Source organism: Erinaceus europaeus, chromosome 18 (assembly GCF_950295315.1).
Source record: "Erinaceus europaeus chromosome 18, mEriEur2.1, whole genome shotgun sequence".
In the NCBI taxonomy this organism is placed as follows: Eukaryota; Metazoa; Chordata; class Mammalia; order Eulipotyphla; family Erinaceidae; genus Erinaceus; species Erinaceus europaeus.
Window position 1 is genome coordinate 19,948,399 of NC_080179.1, and position 14,961 is coordinate 19,963,359.

General features: G+C 38.4%; 1 protein-coding gene across 3 annotated transcripts in view; it reads left to right on the top strand.

Annotated features, from left to right (window-relative positions):
• METTL8 (methyltransferase 8, tRNA N3-cytidine) overlaps positions 1 to 10,243 on the top strand; it is a 94,155-nt gene extending 83,912 nt beyond the window's left edge. For 2 of the 3 annotated variants that reach the window (XM_060177720.1, XM_060177723.1), the window contains exons 8-11: positions 4,217 to 4,323; positions 4,442 to 4,507; positions 5,134 to 7,135; positions 7,438 to 10,243. In XM_060177720.1, the coding sequence (XP_060033703.1) occupies positions 4,217 to 4,323; positions 4,442 to 4,507; positions 5,134 to 5,273 (313 nt within the window). In that variant the 3' untranslated portion in view covers positions 5,274 to 7,135; positions 7,438 to 10,243. Of the gene's footprint in view, positions 1 to 4,216; positions 4,324 to 4,441; positions 4,508 to 5,133; positions 7,136 to 7,437 lie in introns of those variants that run through there. The other variant, XM_060177722.1, reaches the window with a different exon arrangement.
• The last annotated feature ends 4,718 nt before the right edge of the window (positions 10,244 to 14,961 follow it).

The following is a 14,961-nucleotide window of genomic DNA, read 5'->3' on the forward strand; positions in this document are numbered from 1 at the left end:
TCTTTCTTTCTTTTTTTTTTTTTTTTTTACCAGAGCACTGCTCAGCTCAGGTTTAACGTGGTTCAGGGGCTTGAACCTGGGACTTTGAAGCCTCAGGCATGAGAGTGTCTTTGCATAGCCATTGTGCTATCTACCCCTGTCCTGGCTGTATCTTTCTGACTTTACACAGGTTTGTCAGTGTGCTTTAAAAATTCTTTGTTTTAAAAGTGCCCACTACCAAATTAATGGTTATCAAGACTTGCCAGATTAACCTTGGATCTTTTTAATGAAAGATTGGCCTAGTGCCATCATTTAAATTTTTATGAATTAAAGTTTTAAAGAAATTCACAGTGTTTGGAAATAAACACAGCTTCTCTTCAGAGGAAGCATAAAGAGATACTTACAATTAAAATCACTTTTAAAAAGTTTGTTTTTTTTTAATTTTGTTTTGTCTGCTATACTATCTGTGTTAAGGCACATGTGGCAAGTACCAAGGATTGTCAGAGGTTGTACCTTTTCCACAAAGTTCCTTAAAAATGAATTTCTGTGAATCTTCTTGAGCATCAACTCCTTTTTTGTTTGTTTGTTTAATGTGTATAAACCTTTTCTAGAGAAACTGGATGCCTTGTACTTTTTTTTTTTTTGTAATTACAAGGTCACTAGGATCCCTTTCAGTCATTTTATTTTTCTTTACAGATAAGTATGTTGATTATTTATGGAAAACAAATTAAACTTCCAAATAAATCGAAATGAAAGATCTGTTTACACCTAGTGAGATATATTGGGTTCCACGAAGCTGCTTTCTCCTCCTAGTTTCTGTAACCTGTTCTTCTCTGCTAATCTGTTTAGACTACTGACATTATTCAGGTACTGGTAGAAAGATGTCATCTCTAAGTACTTTGTTCCAGAGTTAAGAGGATGGAGTAGGTGGATCGAGAACAAGATTTTCTATCTGACACCCATAACAGGAAATGTTTGAATTCCAAATGAGACCACAAAAAGACTATTTGAAATTAGTTTAGATAGTGTAGTTTCTCATGATTTGAACTGAATGTTACAGAGATGGGAAAGCAGGTGTCTTGGAAAGACTGCTTTTATAAGTACAGTATGTTCATTCTGTTTATTATAAAATAAATTCAGATGTATCATGCCAGTAGCCACTTTCTTACATACACAGAAATGATCTGTAAATGAAGAAAATGAGTAGAAGGAGAACAATAGTAAATAAAAAAGACGAGGCAGTGTCTTTAGGGTCACTTAGAACTAGAAATAGTAGTAGATTAAGCCTGAGTGAAGTTAGAGAAATGTGACTTCTTGACAGCTTGTAAAATCCATACACAAGTGTTCAACAAGCATTCAGCTAGTCCTCAAGTCTGGGAATTGCAGCTTAAATGGGAATAATTCATAGGAAGGTACAAAGGAAGAGGTAAGTGTTCTTGTCATTAAAATTAAAGGAAGTATTTTTACCACAGACCCAAGCATGGAGTAGGCAGTCAATAAATATTCATTTTTTAATCTCTTCTTTTAATTCTTCTTCCACCCAGAGATAGATGAGGAAAATAAATGTGAATGTGAGATGAAGAAAGGGCTGTTCAGGGGGCCGGGTGCATAAAGCACACATGGCACGAAGTGCAAGGATTGGAGCAAGGATCCTGGTTCTAAACCCCAGCTCCCCACCTGCAGGGGGCTCACTTCACAAGTGGTAAAGCAGGTCTGCAGGTGTCTGTCTTTCTCTCCCCCTCTCTGTCTTCCCTCCTCTCTCCATTTCTCTCTGTCCTATACAACAACAACAACAGCAACAACAACAACAAGAATAACAAAAAATGGAAAAAATGGCCACTAGGAGCAGTGGACTCATAGTACAGGTACCAAGCCCCAGAGATAACCCTGGAGGCAAAAAAAAAAATTAGTTAATTAATTAACTGATTTATTTAAAAATAAAAAAGAAAGAAAAGGCCTTTCTCTCATTTTGTCTTGCTAATCCCAGTTCAGTCACACATACAAATCTCAGGAATTGACTCTAGAGCTGAAGTGATCAGAAAGAGAAGCTCCCCACCCCATGAGTTTAACTATGACCCCAGACATTGAAGGATAATTGGGGGGAAAGGATTTATAAAAAGAAGTTATGTTTTTGAAGTATCTGGTTCTTTGTTTTTCTACATTTTCACTTCATACTTATTTCACTAGTAATTGTAGCAAAAGGGGTTTCCTCTGTACATGGAGCCTTTATCTTGCAAATGGTTATTTAAGGTTCAGTATATGGTCTGCTTTAATTGTAAGTACAATGTGAAAATAACCTGCAATAAAATAAACAAAGAGGAATGCTTTTCTTCTCCCTTTTCATGTGTTTATATTCCACTTTTTTTTTAAAGAGCTTCTCATCCAATCATGTACCTATTATATCTCTCGTTTTATACTTACTTTCATTTTTTCACTGTCCGCTTCCTTCATGGCTTGACATAATTTAACTTTAACCCCATTATTCCACTGAACAGTGTTTTAATTGGAACAAATTTGCAAGTTACCTAACCCAAACCCCTCATTTCTAAAATAGGGAAAGCTTAGCAGCTTGAAGTAGCTTGAGTAAAGCAGAAATGGCAAGGACTTGGCATACAGACTGCCCTTTACCACCCTTCTGCACTCTGCCCCGGTAGTGGACATTGATGACTGATTGTGTAACCCGACTGCCATTCCCAATGATCCCTGAGTCCTTCTCAATAGAACTCTATAGAAAAGCATATCAGGGGGAGTCGGGCAGTAGCACAGCGGGTTAAATGCAGGTGGCGCAAAGCACAAGGACCGGTGTAAGGATCCTGGTTGGAGCCCTCGGTCCCCACCTGCAGGGGGAAAGCTTCACAAGTGGTGAAGGAGGTCTGCAGGTGTCTCTCTGTCTCCTCCTCTGTCACCCCCTTCCCTCTCCATTTCTGGCTGTCTTTATCTAATAAATAAAGATTTAAAAAATAAAAAAAAGAAAGTTACACTTAAAAAAAAGAATTTAAGTAGGGAGAGATTAAGAAGAGAATTCTTTAAGGGAATCCATATGAGAAGGGTATGGACTACTTAGACCCAGGTGTGTAACTGTTTAGTTAGAGGAGATGCTAGTAAAAGGATGTTGAAGTCTAATTAAGGCCAGCTATAGATCTTAAGGACTCAACTAAAAAATTAAGATATTTATCCCATGGATGAAAATTTGAGGTAAACAATAGCTTCATAAAACATTATTTCAAAAAGAATAGTTCACCAATCATATACAGGAAGAATTGACAAGGAAAATAACAAAATATGTTAGGAAGTTAATCTGTCTCATGGTTTGAGGAGGTAGAAGTTTACACTAAGGGGTTATCAATGAGATACAAAAAGGGGAGAGAAAATACCAGTGATGACAATAGAAAGAAAAAAGAAAGAAAGAAATAGAATTTGAGGATAGTGAAAGGAAAAGAAAAGGAGTCGGTGATTTATTTGAGGTCCTATATTTTGGTGAAATGATGGTTGGTACCTAGAATTAAACAAAGAAGGCAAGAGGTAAAGGAACCAGCTTGGGAGGTATGATAATTCTGTTTGAATACGCAGTTTGGGATGGCTCTGAAAATGAAATTACTCCATTTTTATCTGTCACAAAGCTACCTTAATTTTCTATATACATGAGAAAATTCTGTGTGGTTTCCAGTTTAGCTTTGACATTGTATATCAAACTCTTCAAACTTACCACCATTGATCTTTGAATAATTGCTTAATAACCTAGGCCTTTTTAATTTGATCACTTAGCAAGTTGATGCTCTTTTTTTTTTTTTCCCACACAAACAGTAATTTTCAATGCCCTTATATGTGTTATTTCAATTTGTTTGACCTTATGCAGCCTTGCATATCTTTTTTCTTTTTTACTTCCTGGACTTTGTTGGGGCTTCATGCCTACTCAATCCACCACTTCAGTGGATCTCCACCCCCTCACAGATAAAAACAGGGAGGGGGGGAGAGGGAGAGAGAGAGAGAAGGAAAGGACACCACAGCACTACTGTTCCACTTATGAAGCTGCTGTTCCTCGTACATGGTACTTACTCCCATGTGGTTCTGGAGGCTTGAACTCGGGTTCTTGCCCATGGCAAAATGTGAACACCAGGGGAATCTCTAGTGTTGTGCTATCTCCTTGTCTCTCTCCTTCTCTCCCTGTCCCTTAAAGTTAAGTGAAGCTTATAAACTAAGAATTTTGTAAGTACACGATCTGTCATTGTTTTCAAAGGATGCAAGGTGTTGTAAACCAAATGTGCAAGTTACTAAAACCTGGAGGGATGTTGTTGTTTCGGGACTATGGAAGATATGATAAGACTCAGCTTCGTTTTAAAAGGGGTAAGAGTACATTCAGTTTGGAGCAATTTTCTTGTGTCATAAAGAATACTTTGTTTTTATTTCATATCAACATTTGAGTTTGCTTTAAAAAAATACTGTTTCTGTTATGATTTTTTAGGGCATTGTTTATCTGAAAACTTCTATGTTCGAGGAGATGGTACCAGGGCATATTTCTTTACCAAAGGTATGCTTATCTATAAGAAGAAGCAAGTATCTGTAAACACTCTTGTCTCTTTGATTATTTCAGAGATAAAGTAAAACAACCTGAAAATTAGATGTCACTAGTTGATTAAATATTGAATATCTTCATATTTTGGTAACTCTTAACCATTCTTTGTAAAAGCTTAAAAATTAACTTTTGGGGGCCGGGTGGTGGCACACCAGACTAAGCATACATAGTGTGAAGCGCTATCCAACACAATGACATCAATAACAACAACAATAATAGCTAGAACAATAAAACCACAAGGGCAACAGAAGGGAATAAATAAACAAGTAAATATTTTTTAAAAAATAAATAAACTTAGGATAAGTTGAAATGGCATATTTGTGAAGCCCCAGCACTGCCCCCACCCCAAAGGAAACTGTAGCTACTGATGCCTATTATAAGTATTACTTATTTATGTCTCCTGGCTTAACTTGTTAATCAAGTAGGTCATTCTTCTTTACTCCAATAGGCTTGATTTCATAGGTTTCCTTTACCAGTTTGTACTTGAGAATATTTCTTGGAATAAATGAAATTTAGTCAGTCACTATATCTGAATGCCTCCCTTTTGACATATACATTTGATTACCATTTCTGTCTCACAGGGGAAGTCCACAATATATTCTACAAGGCTGGTTTAAATGAAAAGCAAAATCTGGTTGATCGTCGATTGCAAGTTAATAGGAAAAAGCAAGTGAAAATGCACCGAGTGTGGGTTCAAGGCAAATTCCAGAAACCACTATAATTGCTTACAAGTTGAAAAGAAAAAAACAAGTGAAAATTCACTGAGTGTGGGTTCAAGGCAAATTCCAGAAGCCATTTTATGTGACTCAAAAACAGCAAATTGGCATTTTTCACTTTTCTCATATCTGAACTATGTACCATGTTATGGTGCAAGCTTGAGGACTACACTATTGAAATAATTGTGTAAATCATTTCTGAAAGACAATCAGAAGAAGAGAATCTATATCTCCTGCTATTTGTCATAGGTGAGCTCTTTTTTGCTTTTTAAGCAGATTGAAGTGATTAGGAAGAGTGTGACATATTCTAGATTTTAAAACTTAGTATGTTCAGACTTTTTTAGATTTATGATGTCTAGCTGTTGTTTTTGTTGTTTTTTTTTTTCCTTGAGTTTTATAAACATCTAGTATGTCACTCTGGCAAAAATATTTTGATGAACTCTAAGCTGCTGTGTTTTAGAAGTAGAAAAGAGTTGCTTGCTTTATTTATTACATTAGTTAGACACAGTTGGACCATTTTTTTATTGTCTGATATTAGAGAAGCAAATCTTTGTTTGATTCCAGGGCAAGTCACAAGAGTAAGAAATGTGTCATATTTGTGTTTTTTTGTTGTCACCTGTTTTCTCCAAAACTTTTCTAATGCAAAGACTAATGCCTGAAGTAGAATTTTAGTTTCTCTTTCCTGTTCTAAGATTAGGGAAGTACAGCCCCATGCTAACATTATTTTCAAGTTATTAGATATACAGGTAGTTGTAAGAGCTCTTTTAAATAACTAGTATGCCCAAGAAAACTCCTAAATTATAGCAATTAAAATTTAGTTACCACCTTGCCTGAAAAAAAAAAGATATAATTTGTTTTCTAAATTACACTTTATAAAAGTGGAGTTTTTTTTTAAATACCGTATTTATTTTTTATTGGATAGAGACAGAAATTGAGAAGGGGGAGAGGAGATAAAGAGGGAGAGAGACAGAGAGACACCAGCAGCCCTGCTTCACCACTTGTAAAGCTTTCCTCCTGCAGGTGAGGACAGGAGGCTTGAACCTGGGTCCTTGCACACTGTAATGTGAGCGCTTAACCCAGTGTGCCATCGCCTGGCCCCAAAAGTGGAGTTTTTAAGATTGGTCTTTCATTTGTTATACATGTACTGAGTACTAACATTTTGCTGAATTCTTGAAATAAATACACAGTTCTGTCTGCTGAGACATTCTGAGAAATGGACTATAGCTGGCAAAGCAAAATAATTAACATCTCTAACCTCTACATCATGGTCTAAGCTAGTGTATGAAAAATGTATCAAATAGGGAGCTTATCCGGTAACAGACTTTGATTATGAGCCACAGAAATGTGGAAGAATTGAATAATCTCTTGAGAAAAATATTAGGGTAATTACTTCCAACTGGTTTTTTTATTATTATTATTTCCTTTTTAAGTTCAACTTTCCAGAAGAATATGATACTTTCATCTGGGTTCATGGATTCATCTTTTGACAAGTTGGGTAGGAAGGTGCAGTTTAGTTGAGAGTGCCATCAGAAAGAATAGGACAGAGCAGAGTTCCTCAAAACAAAATCAACAGAAGCAGAGAAGGATGTTGCCCTGTCACAGGTATATCATGCAGTGATGGTAGCCATGGGGATAGTAGTTCTGAAGAGAGAGAAAGAGCATCTGGGAGAAGAAATGAGGAAGACTCAGGTCTCTTCTCTTCCCTGTATCCCTCCCATTAAGAGGAAGTAGTCCTCAAGCTCTTCCTTGAGTGTACCTTCTCGGATGAGAATTCTAGAGAGAAGATAACTGGGCATGGGACATTGATGAGGAGGAATAGTAGCAAAAAGATGGTTGTGTGTCAGCTCATAGACAGTCCTGAGGAAAGGTCATGTTTCTTTTTTTTTAATATTTATTTTATTTACTTATTCCCTTTTGTTGCCCTTGTTGTTTTATTGTTGTAGTTATTATTGTTGTTGTCGTTGTTGGATAGGACAGAGAGAAATGGAGAGAGGAGGGGAAGACAGAGAGGAGGAGAGAAAGATAGACACCTGCAGACCTGCTTCACCGCCTGTGAAGCGACTCCCCTGCAGGTGGGGAGCCGGGGTTCGAACCAGGATCCTTATGCCGGTCCTTGTGCTTTGCGCCACCTGTGCGTAACCCGCTGCGCTACAGCCCGACTCCCGAAAGGTCATGTTTCTAACCTCTGAATAAGAGCCATCTGAGACTTGTTTGCTCGTTCTCTATCTTAGCCTATCTGTGACATGTTATACATGTACTTAGCGCCACGATTAAGGAATCATCTATAGAATGGAATGCAGTGAGATCAGAGGTTGGGGCAAGGCAGACCATATAAAGTTTCTTACACATATTTCTTTGGTAGTAATTCTCATCCATACAGTACTAAAGTTTCCATTTAAATGTGCAACACTCTCTAAATATAAGAACTAAAATGTGCCTGAGACTCTTAACTCAGTTGTAGTTCATACTTAAGATACACATTTAAAAGCCAAGCTAGTGATGAAAGTATTGCATGCAGCAAGGGCAGTTAGATAAGTTAATGTTGCTATGGGAACTCCAGCTGATCTTCTTGTGTCTCATTTAAAAATCATGGCCCAAGGTGGTTTAAAAAACAACAGAAGGTAAAATTATTCTCACAGTCTCACCAATATAAATTCTGCTGTCTCTCTTAGTCTTAAATAACAGATTAAAACCAACCTCTTGACTGGCACAGTAAAATACAGGCTTTGTATCTTTCTGTAGTGTATTACAGCATGTAGTTAACCTTTAAAACTTCAAAAATACATCAGCCAAATTTGGGCTGTGAGAGACACAAACTGGGCTCTTTTGGGCACTGTCTAGCAGAGACCTGCTCTTCCACATGGCTGTTCAGCAAAGCTATTTCTACCAGTTTCTTCTGTTTGTTTGATCAGTGTTTTTCTCAGCCTACCTAAATCAACCTTTTTTGGAATTTACTACTAAACAGAAAAGTAGATTTTAGCTGAGTAAAAAAAAAAAAAAAAAAAAAGACCAGATTTGGAAGTGAATGTGTGTGCGTGTATGTCTGTACACGCACGCGTGTGCATGCAAATATATCAGTAAGTGTGGCAAATGTACCTGCTTGTGTGTTAAACTACCTAATTATTGCATGAAATTGTAAATTTCTCCTTATCCATAAAACTAGGACCAGCAAAGTAGGCAGAGTTTTATATTTTAAAAATTCCTTTCCCAAGGAAGCTAAATTTCAAAAGGACTGTTTTTTTCTTTAACAGAAATATATATATGTATATATATTCCTTCATTGTCTTGCAGAAACAATGAATTATGCCATATTAAAAATGCATCTTCCAGGGTCAGGTGGTGGCGCACCTGGTTGAGCGCACATGTTACAGTGCACAAGGACCCAGGTTCGAGCCCCCAGTCCCCACCTGCAGGGGGAAAGCTGCAGGTGTTTCTCCTGTCTCTTTCCCCCTCTGTTGCCCCCTTCCCTCTCCATTTCTGGCTGTCTCTATCTAATAAATAAAAATATTTTAAAAATTAAAAAAAAAGCATCTTCCACTACTAAAAATGTACTTTTGCACCTTTTGCAAATGTAAAAATCCTCATATGAAAGAATTATTTCAAAAGTTCATGAGAAAGCCATGGTAACAGTTTCTATTATTAAAAGTTTTGCATTCAGTATGACACATTTGTTGTATTAAAACACCCAGTAAATGGTCACTTCTACTTACCTACTTTGCTTGTCTCAGTTCCATAAGCTTGGTCTCTACATTATGGCCACATTGAGATTTCTATCAGTAAGCAGTCTAAATCTTTGTGATATTCTAGTTTGGACACAAGAATTCACTCACATGCAAATAACTTCCCTCCTGAGCATCTAAGTCATTTAAATGTTCAATTTCAGGTAACTGAGATTCTTGCCCCCCAAGCTCCTATGTTACATTCCTCTGGTTTTTCTGCTCATCAGAACCAGGTTCAGAAACCCGAGTATATCATGCTTTATTTCTCTCATTTGGTCTTAATGTTTGTTGTGTTTTTCACAAGTGCAGGTAACTTCTCATCTGCATCACTAGTAGATGTCTTTCAGAGCAGAAACTCCTACTTCCTGCTTCTGTTAGTCATCAGGAGATGGCATGTTGGGGTGGGTATTTCCCACACTTGTCAAAGTGCATTGTAAATTCTAAAACACTGACTGTATGTGAGGTATTGTTATTAATAACAAATTCAATTTACAGTGCAGCACACAGAACTCTTCAGCAACAGAAACTTTTCATTGTTTTTGTGAAACCTTGTGAGAAAGTAAGTTGCTGTGGAAAAGTGTTACTTACACATCAGACAGGGAGCACAGGTCCTAGTTCCTATTAAACCTCTCAGCTACCCTTAATTTAGTTCCGAGTGCTAAGTCACTTATATACTAAACTTCTACATACTATCTTGTTCTTTCATTTAATTCTCAGACTCCAGTGAGTTTTTTTTTACAGATGAGACTGGTTATGAGATGTTGAGTAGCATGCCCAGGGTTTCACAGGTATGTCAATAGCAGATCTGCAGTTTGGACCTAGATGTGTAGTTCCTCTGCTCTTCTTTGGTGCAGTTTTCATTGGTGGGTTCAAGTATTACTCAGAGCGGTGCTGGGGAGATAAAGGACAGCTCCTAACACAAGCAGGGAGTTACCTCAGTAGGCGAGAGTTTGGCTCACAGGGCTTTCAGTGCTTCGCCTCATTCGAGACTCAGCAATTCGCCAAAATAAGTTGGCTACACTTGCCCATGGTTACACGTCAGAAAGGAAGAGAATGAAAGGAAAGGAACCTAGAGGAATGTCAGCACAAAAGCTTCCTATCACTTCTTTTCGGCACTTTGCACAAATTTAGTTCTCTCGCCCCACCCTCTTCAGGCTTCAGCTCTTCAGCTTTTCATGTTGCTCTTCTGTGAGCAGGCAAACCATCCATCACTTGCCTCCTCTCTTAAAAAAAAAAAAAAAAAGGAAAAGAAAAAGTCATCTTCACTGCAAAGGGGAGGAGGGAAGCCCTTAAAATATCTTCAAAGACATTCATCTCAAACATAATCTAAAATATGTGAATTTAGGGAATGTCAATAAAATGTGAGTGAAAACATCTTTATTTAAAATGTTGTCTGTACATTAACACCAATCCAAGCATGAAATGTTGAGCATTTCTTGGAATATGGTTTGGGATTTCAGAGGCACAAAAGTACCTGCAAGATGGCTTTGGTGTAGTTAGGATTATAAATAGAAAGAAAGTAACAGTTGCATCTTCATTTATAATGAATCTGTATTGTGGCCACAAAGCTACAGAGGAGAGTGGATGCTAAAGTCTGTCTTTCATTAGCATATGCCCTAAGGACAGGGAAGAGGTGTTGAAGACAAAATGACTTTTTCCTCTTAAGTATGAATCAGCAACATGCAGTAACAAGGAAGTAGTAATAGTTATGAGTGTCTACAGAGGATAAGAAAAAGAGCAACACATTTAAAAAAGCAAGTGCACCTGCAGGAGAGGGCCAAGAGGCTGCAGAACACAGCTCTCAGGAACAACACCCTGGAGTGTGTCAGAGCACAGTGACCCTAACTCCGGCCGGTAAGCCGAGTTGGCGTGAGATGGATGGAGCACATTAAAATCTCCAGATGGTCAAGGAGCCCACATCTAGCTTACCCCCCGGAGTTTGTTGGAGGAAAGCTGAAAGGTGCCACTACTTATCCGATCCAAGAGTTTAAAAACTTTGCTTTGGATTCTATAGTGCGTGTGGTAGCACAAACATTTAACCTTTAATAAGGGACAATAAGGCAGGGGATTGTATAAATACACATTCACATTGCATAACAAGAAAAAAAATCAATACTTTGGGATCACGTAGGCTTCAAATAGTCGCAGATAGTGTCCAGCATCCTGTGCCCTTGGGGTCCCAGTGATTTCTGTCTTTATCTTTGCTTCTTTTTTTTTTTTCCTCCAGCAGATAGGCACTAAGTGAAGCCTGGACCACCACCCAGTTATCTGATTTTTCTGTCATATGTTACCAACCAAATTAAGTGATTCTCTAACTGCCTCCTAAACTCGAATCATAATCTCTGTCACTTGAGCTGATGGAACTTGTTCAGGAAAAAAAGAAAAGAAAAAAAAAGGATGCATTCATTTTACTCTTCTCATCAAAATACTTAAGTGATGACAGCTCCACTACTCCCTTTGTGCTACTTGCAAACCTGTAGAAAAAGTGATAATAATAGCTTTTTTCTCAGCTGTTCTTGATATATCAGTTATTAGGTATTTAAGAAAAAACAGTGGAGAATGGCACTCACCTTTCAGTTCTTTAAGCTTTTTCCACTGGAGGATTAAAAAAAAAAGCCTTTAAACTATGTAACTTCCTATAGTAGGGTGCTATTGATTCAACTACATTTTTAAAAATATTGTGTACTTAGCACAAGCAGTACTGTGCAGTTGCTCTACCTCATTTCTCTCACCGCCTGCCTCCCAAGAGCAACTTGTCTTTCTCCTGATGCTGTCCTGCTGAACAGAATATTTGACATAAAGAATGTGATAGCTCTTCATATGTCTTTAGTTACGTCCCACTCCTCCGGGGGAGCTGTCCTAGCTCGCCTGAAGCAGCATCTGAAATTCACACAGAAAATCACCTGAAAGAGAATGGCTGAAATTACCAGTGTTGTATGCTGCATCGAAGCAAGGAAATTTCTGTCTCCAAGGATAATTGCTTTTCTCGTCGCTCATACTTCTTCCTTCACAGCCCTCATTTATGTTAATGTATATATCCACTTTGACTCCCTAGAAGACATTTTAATAGGCTTATTAAAAAATCCAAATGAAAGATGAAATTCCAAATCCAGAAAAGTATTTATTCTATTTATCGTATCAATGAATGGATTCTTAATCAACCAGTCTTTCTGAGTGTCTCTTCATTTGCAGCTTTGTTTCCTAATAGAATACTTGGGCTCTGGAGAGTAGTGAGACAAAGCTTCATTATAACCATCCTTGTTTTACTCTCATTTCTTATATGCTTTCTCTTCCTAACTCACTCTCCAGGTGCTTCTTTCTCTTGCCAAATAGTGCAAGGAAATACTTCTGCAGATCTTTTGTTTACTTTAGAAAAAAAAACAACAACACTGCTCCAGCCTTTCCCATTTGCTGACGAGTGCTGCTCATTTCCTGACTGCCCTTTAAAGTTTGGCTCCATTGCAACTTGGGGACTTTTTTTTCTTTCTGTCCAGAGTGAGAAGAGCTGGGTGCCCTGCAGCCCCATGCTGGAATGAGAGTTAAGTGGTACTCATTCCCTACATAAGCTACCCACCATCTTCCTCATATATTTCCCCCGATTCTTCAGTGGTGTTTTTTTGTTTTTTAAGGTTTATTTATTTATTTCTATGAGATAGAGGACAGAGCACTTGCTGCTCAGCTCTGGCTCATGTGATACCTGGGGCCTCCCGTTCCTCACTGTTTTAATGTTTAGTCTGGAGTTTCAAGGCATTTTTTTTCTTTTTTTTAATATTTATTTTATTTATTTATTCCCTTTTGTTGCCCTTGTTGTTTTATTGTTGTAGTTATTATTGTTGTTGTCGTTGTTGGACAGGACAGAGAGAAATGAAGAGAGGAGGGGAAGACAGAGAGGGGGAGAGAAAGATAGACACCTGCAGACCTGCTTCACCGCCTGTGAAGCGACTCCCCTGCAGGTGGGGAGCCGGGGTTCGAACCGGGATCCTTATGCCCGTCCTTGTGCTTTGCGCCACCTGCGCTTAACCCGCTGCACTACAGCCCGACTCCCTCAAGGCATTTTAATAAGGCTGTTTCTCTTTCAAGTGCATTGCTGTTTTCCACCTACAATATGATGTGCTACACAACACATGCAGGACTTAGCCCAGCTCCATTCTTCACCATTCCATTCCAATTCCATGGTCCATGCCTGGCCTGATGGAGGAGGAACCATACCCCTAAAAGAGCTTGCCATGGGCTACCTCATTTTCTAGGTCCCTAAGATGGTTTGAGTTAGTGAAATATTGGTTGTTCCTCAGTTTTATTTAAGTCTTGAAATCTTTCGTACTTTCATCTTTTGGGTATGTTCATATTGCCATTCTGGTTCTACAGCTGTATGCATGTATACTATTTTCTATGTGTAGGTTAACTATAAATCACATTTGTTTCATCCTACCTCAAGGAATATATTATGGTGTATAAGATCAGTAACATTCCAAAGAGACAGATTTTTCTAAGTCTGGAACCTATACTTTTATATATTAATACATTTTTACATTAAAACATGTAAAATCTGAATGACAAAAATAAACTGGCAGCTACATCAGCAGTGGGTATTGTCTTTCCTTGAGAACTTAATCTGTAACGTAAAATAAAATGGTAAATGAAATACCATATGGCAGGGGTAGGGTGTAGGGGTGCAGACAAAACTAGAGACTTGGACAAGATCCACTCAAGGAAGCTTTTACCATGTCACTGTGAGGAGAAGCAACCCAGGGGGAATCATTCCTCTGATGCTCAGCCTTGCTACAACAGTCACTGCTAAGAGAAGTTACCAGGCGAAGCAAGCCACATTCAGGCCTGGAGAAAGTCGGCAGTATTCACAGACATACTAGCCAAATACTGTTCCAGTGACCCAAAAAATATGCAAAGTCATCTCAAGAGTGAATTGTAACTAAATCTCTGACATCTTGGTTGTAAGCTTAAATGCCACTGTCACCAATCCTGCCCTGGCTCAGAAAAGGTGAGCCTTGGAAGTAGGGAGGCTGCAAAAGTCTTGAGATTTTTTTTTTCACTTTTTTTTTTCTTTTCTGTTTATCTAAATACTACCATGGAAATGGCAAATAAGATATTGTGTTCATGATACTTTTTTGAAGAGCAAAAACTCACCTTTATCTGATTATTCTTTTTTAGACCAGATCTCTTGTGTTTGCTTTTCACCATGCCCTGTCACAAAGTATGAGTTCATTGGTTTTCAAAAACCAGGTAAGATGGGGTCCGGCTCCATCTGAAAAAACACCATCAGAGAGGTGCATGTAGACAGATCGGGAGTCGGGCGGTGGCGCAGCGGGTTAAGCGCACATGGCGCAAAGTGCAAAGACTGGCCTAAGGATCCTGGTTCAAGCCCCCAGTTCCCCACCTTCAGGGCAGTCGCTTCACAGGCAGTGCAGCAGGTCTGTAGGTGTCTGTCTTTCTCTCCCCCTCTCTGTCTTCCCCTCCTCTCTCCATTTCTCTCTGTCCAACAACAACAACATCAATAATAACAACAATAATAACTACAACAATAAAACAAGGGCAACAAAAGGGAATAAATAAATATTAAAAAAAAAAAAGGGACAAGATCTCTCTCATTCCTCTGTAGATGGAGAGGTAGCTCCAACTTTGTGGAAGGAAACAGATTAGGTATTAGTATGATGTGTTACCAAGTAATTCAAGTCCTGTTGATCCTTTGTGCAGAAGTAAATGAAGGGAAACTAAGGGACTAGCCTACTGGATGAGACCACAGTGTGCAGTTATTACCATCTGACTAGGTTTGTGAGAAGCGTGGTAAGTAGTATTCCAATGTTCTCAGCCCAAATTTTAAAACAACTGAGAGGGACTTATTGTGTCAACAGATGATGATTAAAATGTCAGCTTAACTGCTGATGCAGTTGATACTGAAGAAAATGGTTTGGAGGGGGTCGGGCGGTGGCGCAGTGGGTTAAGCGCACGTGGCGCAAAG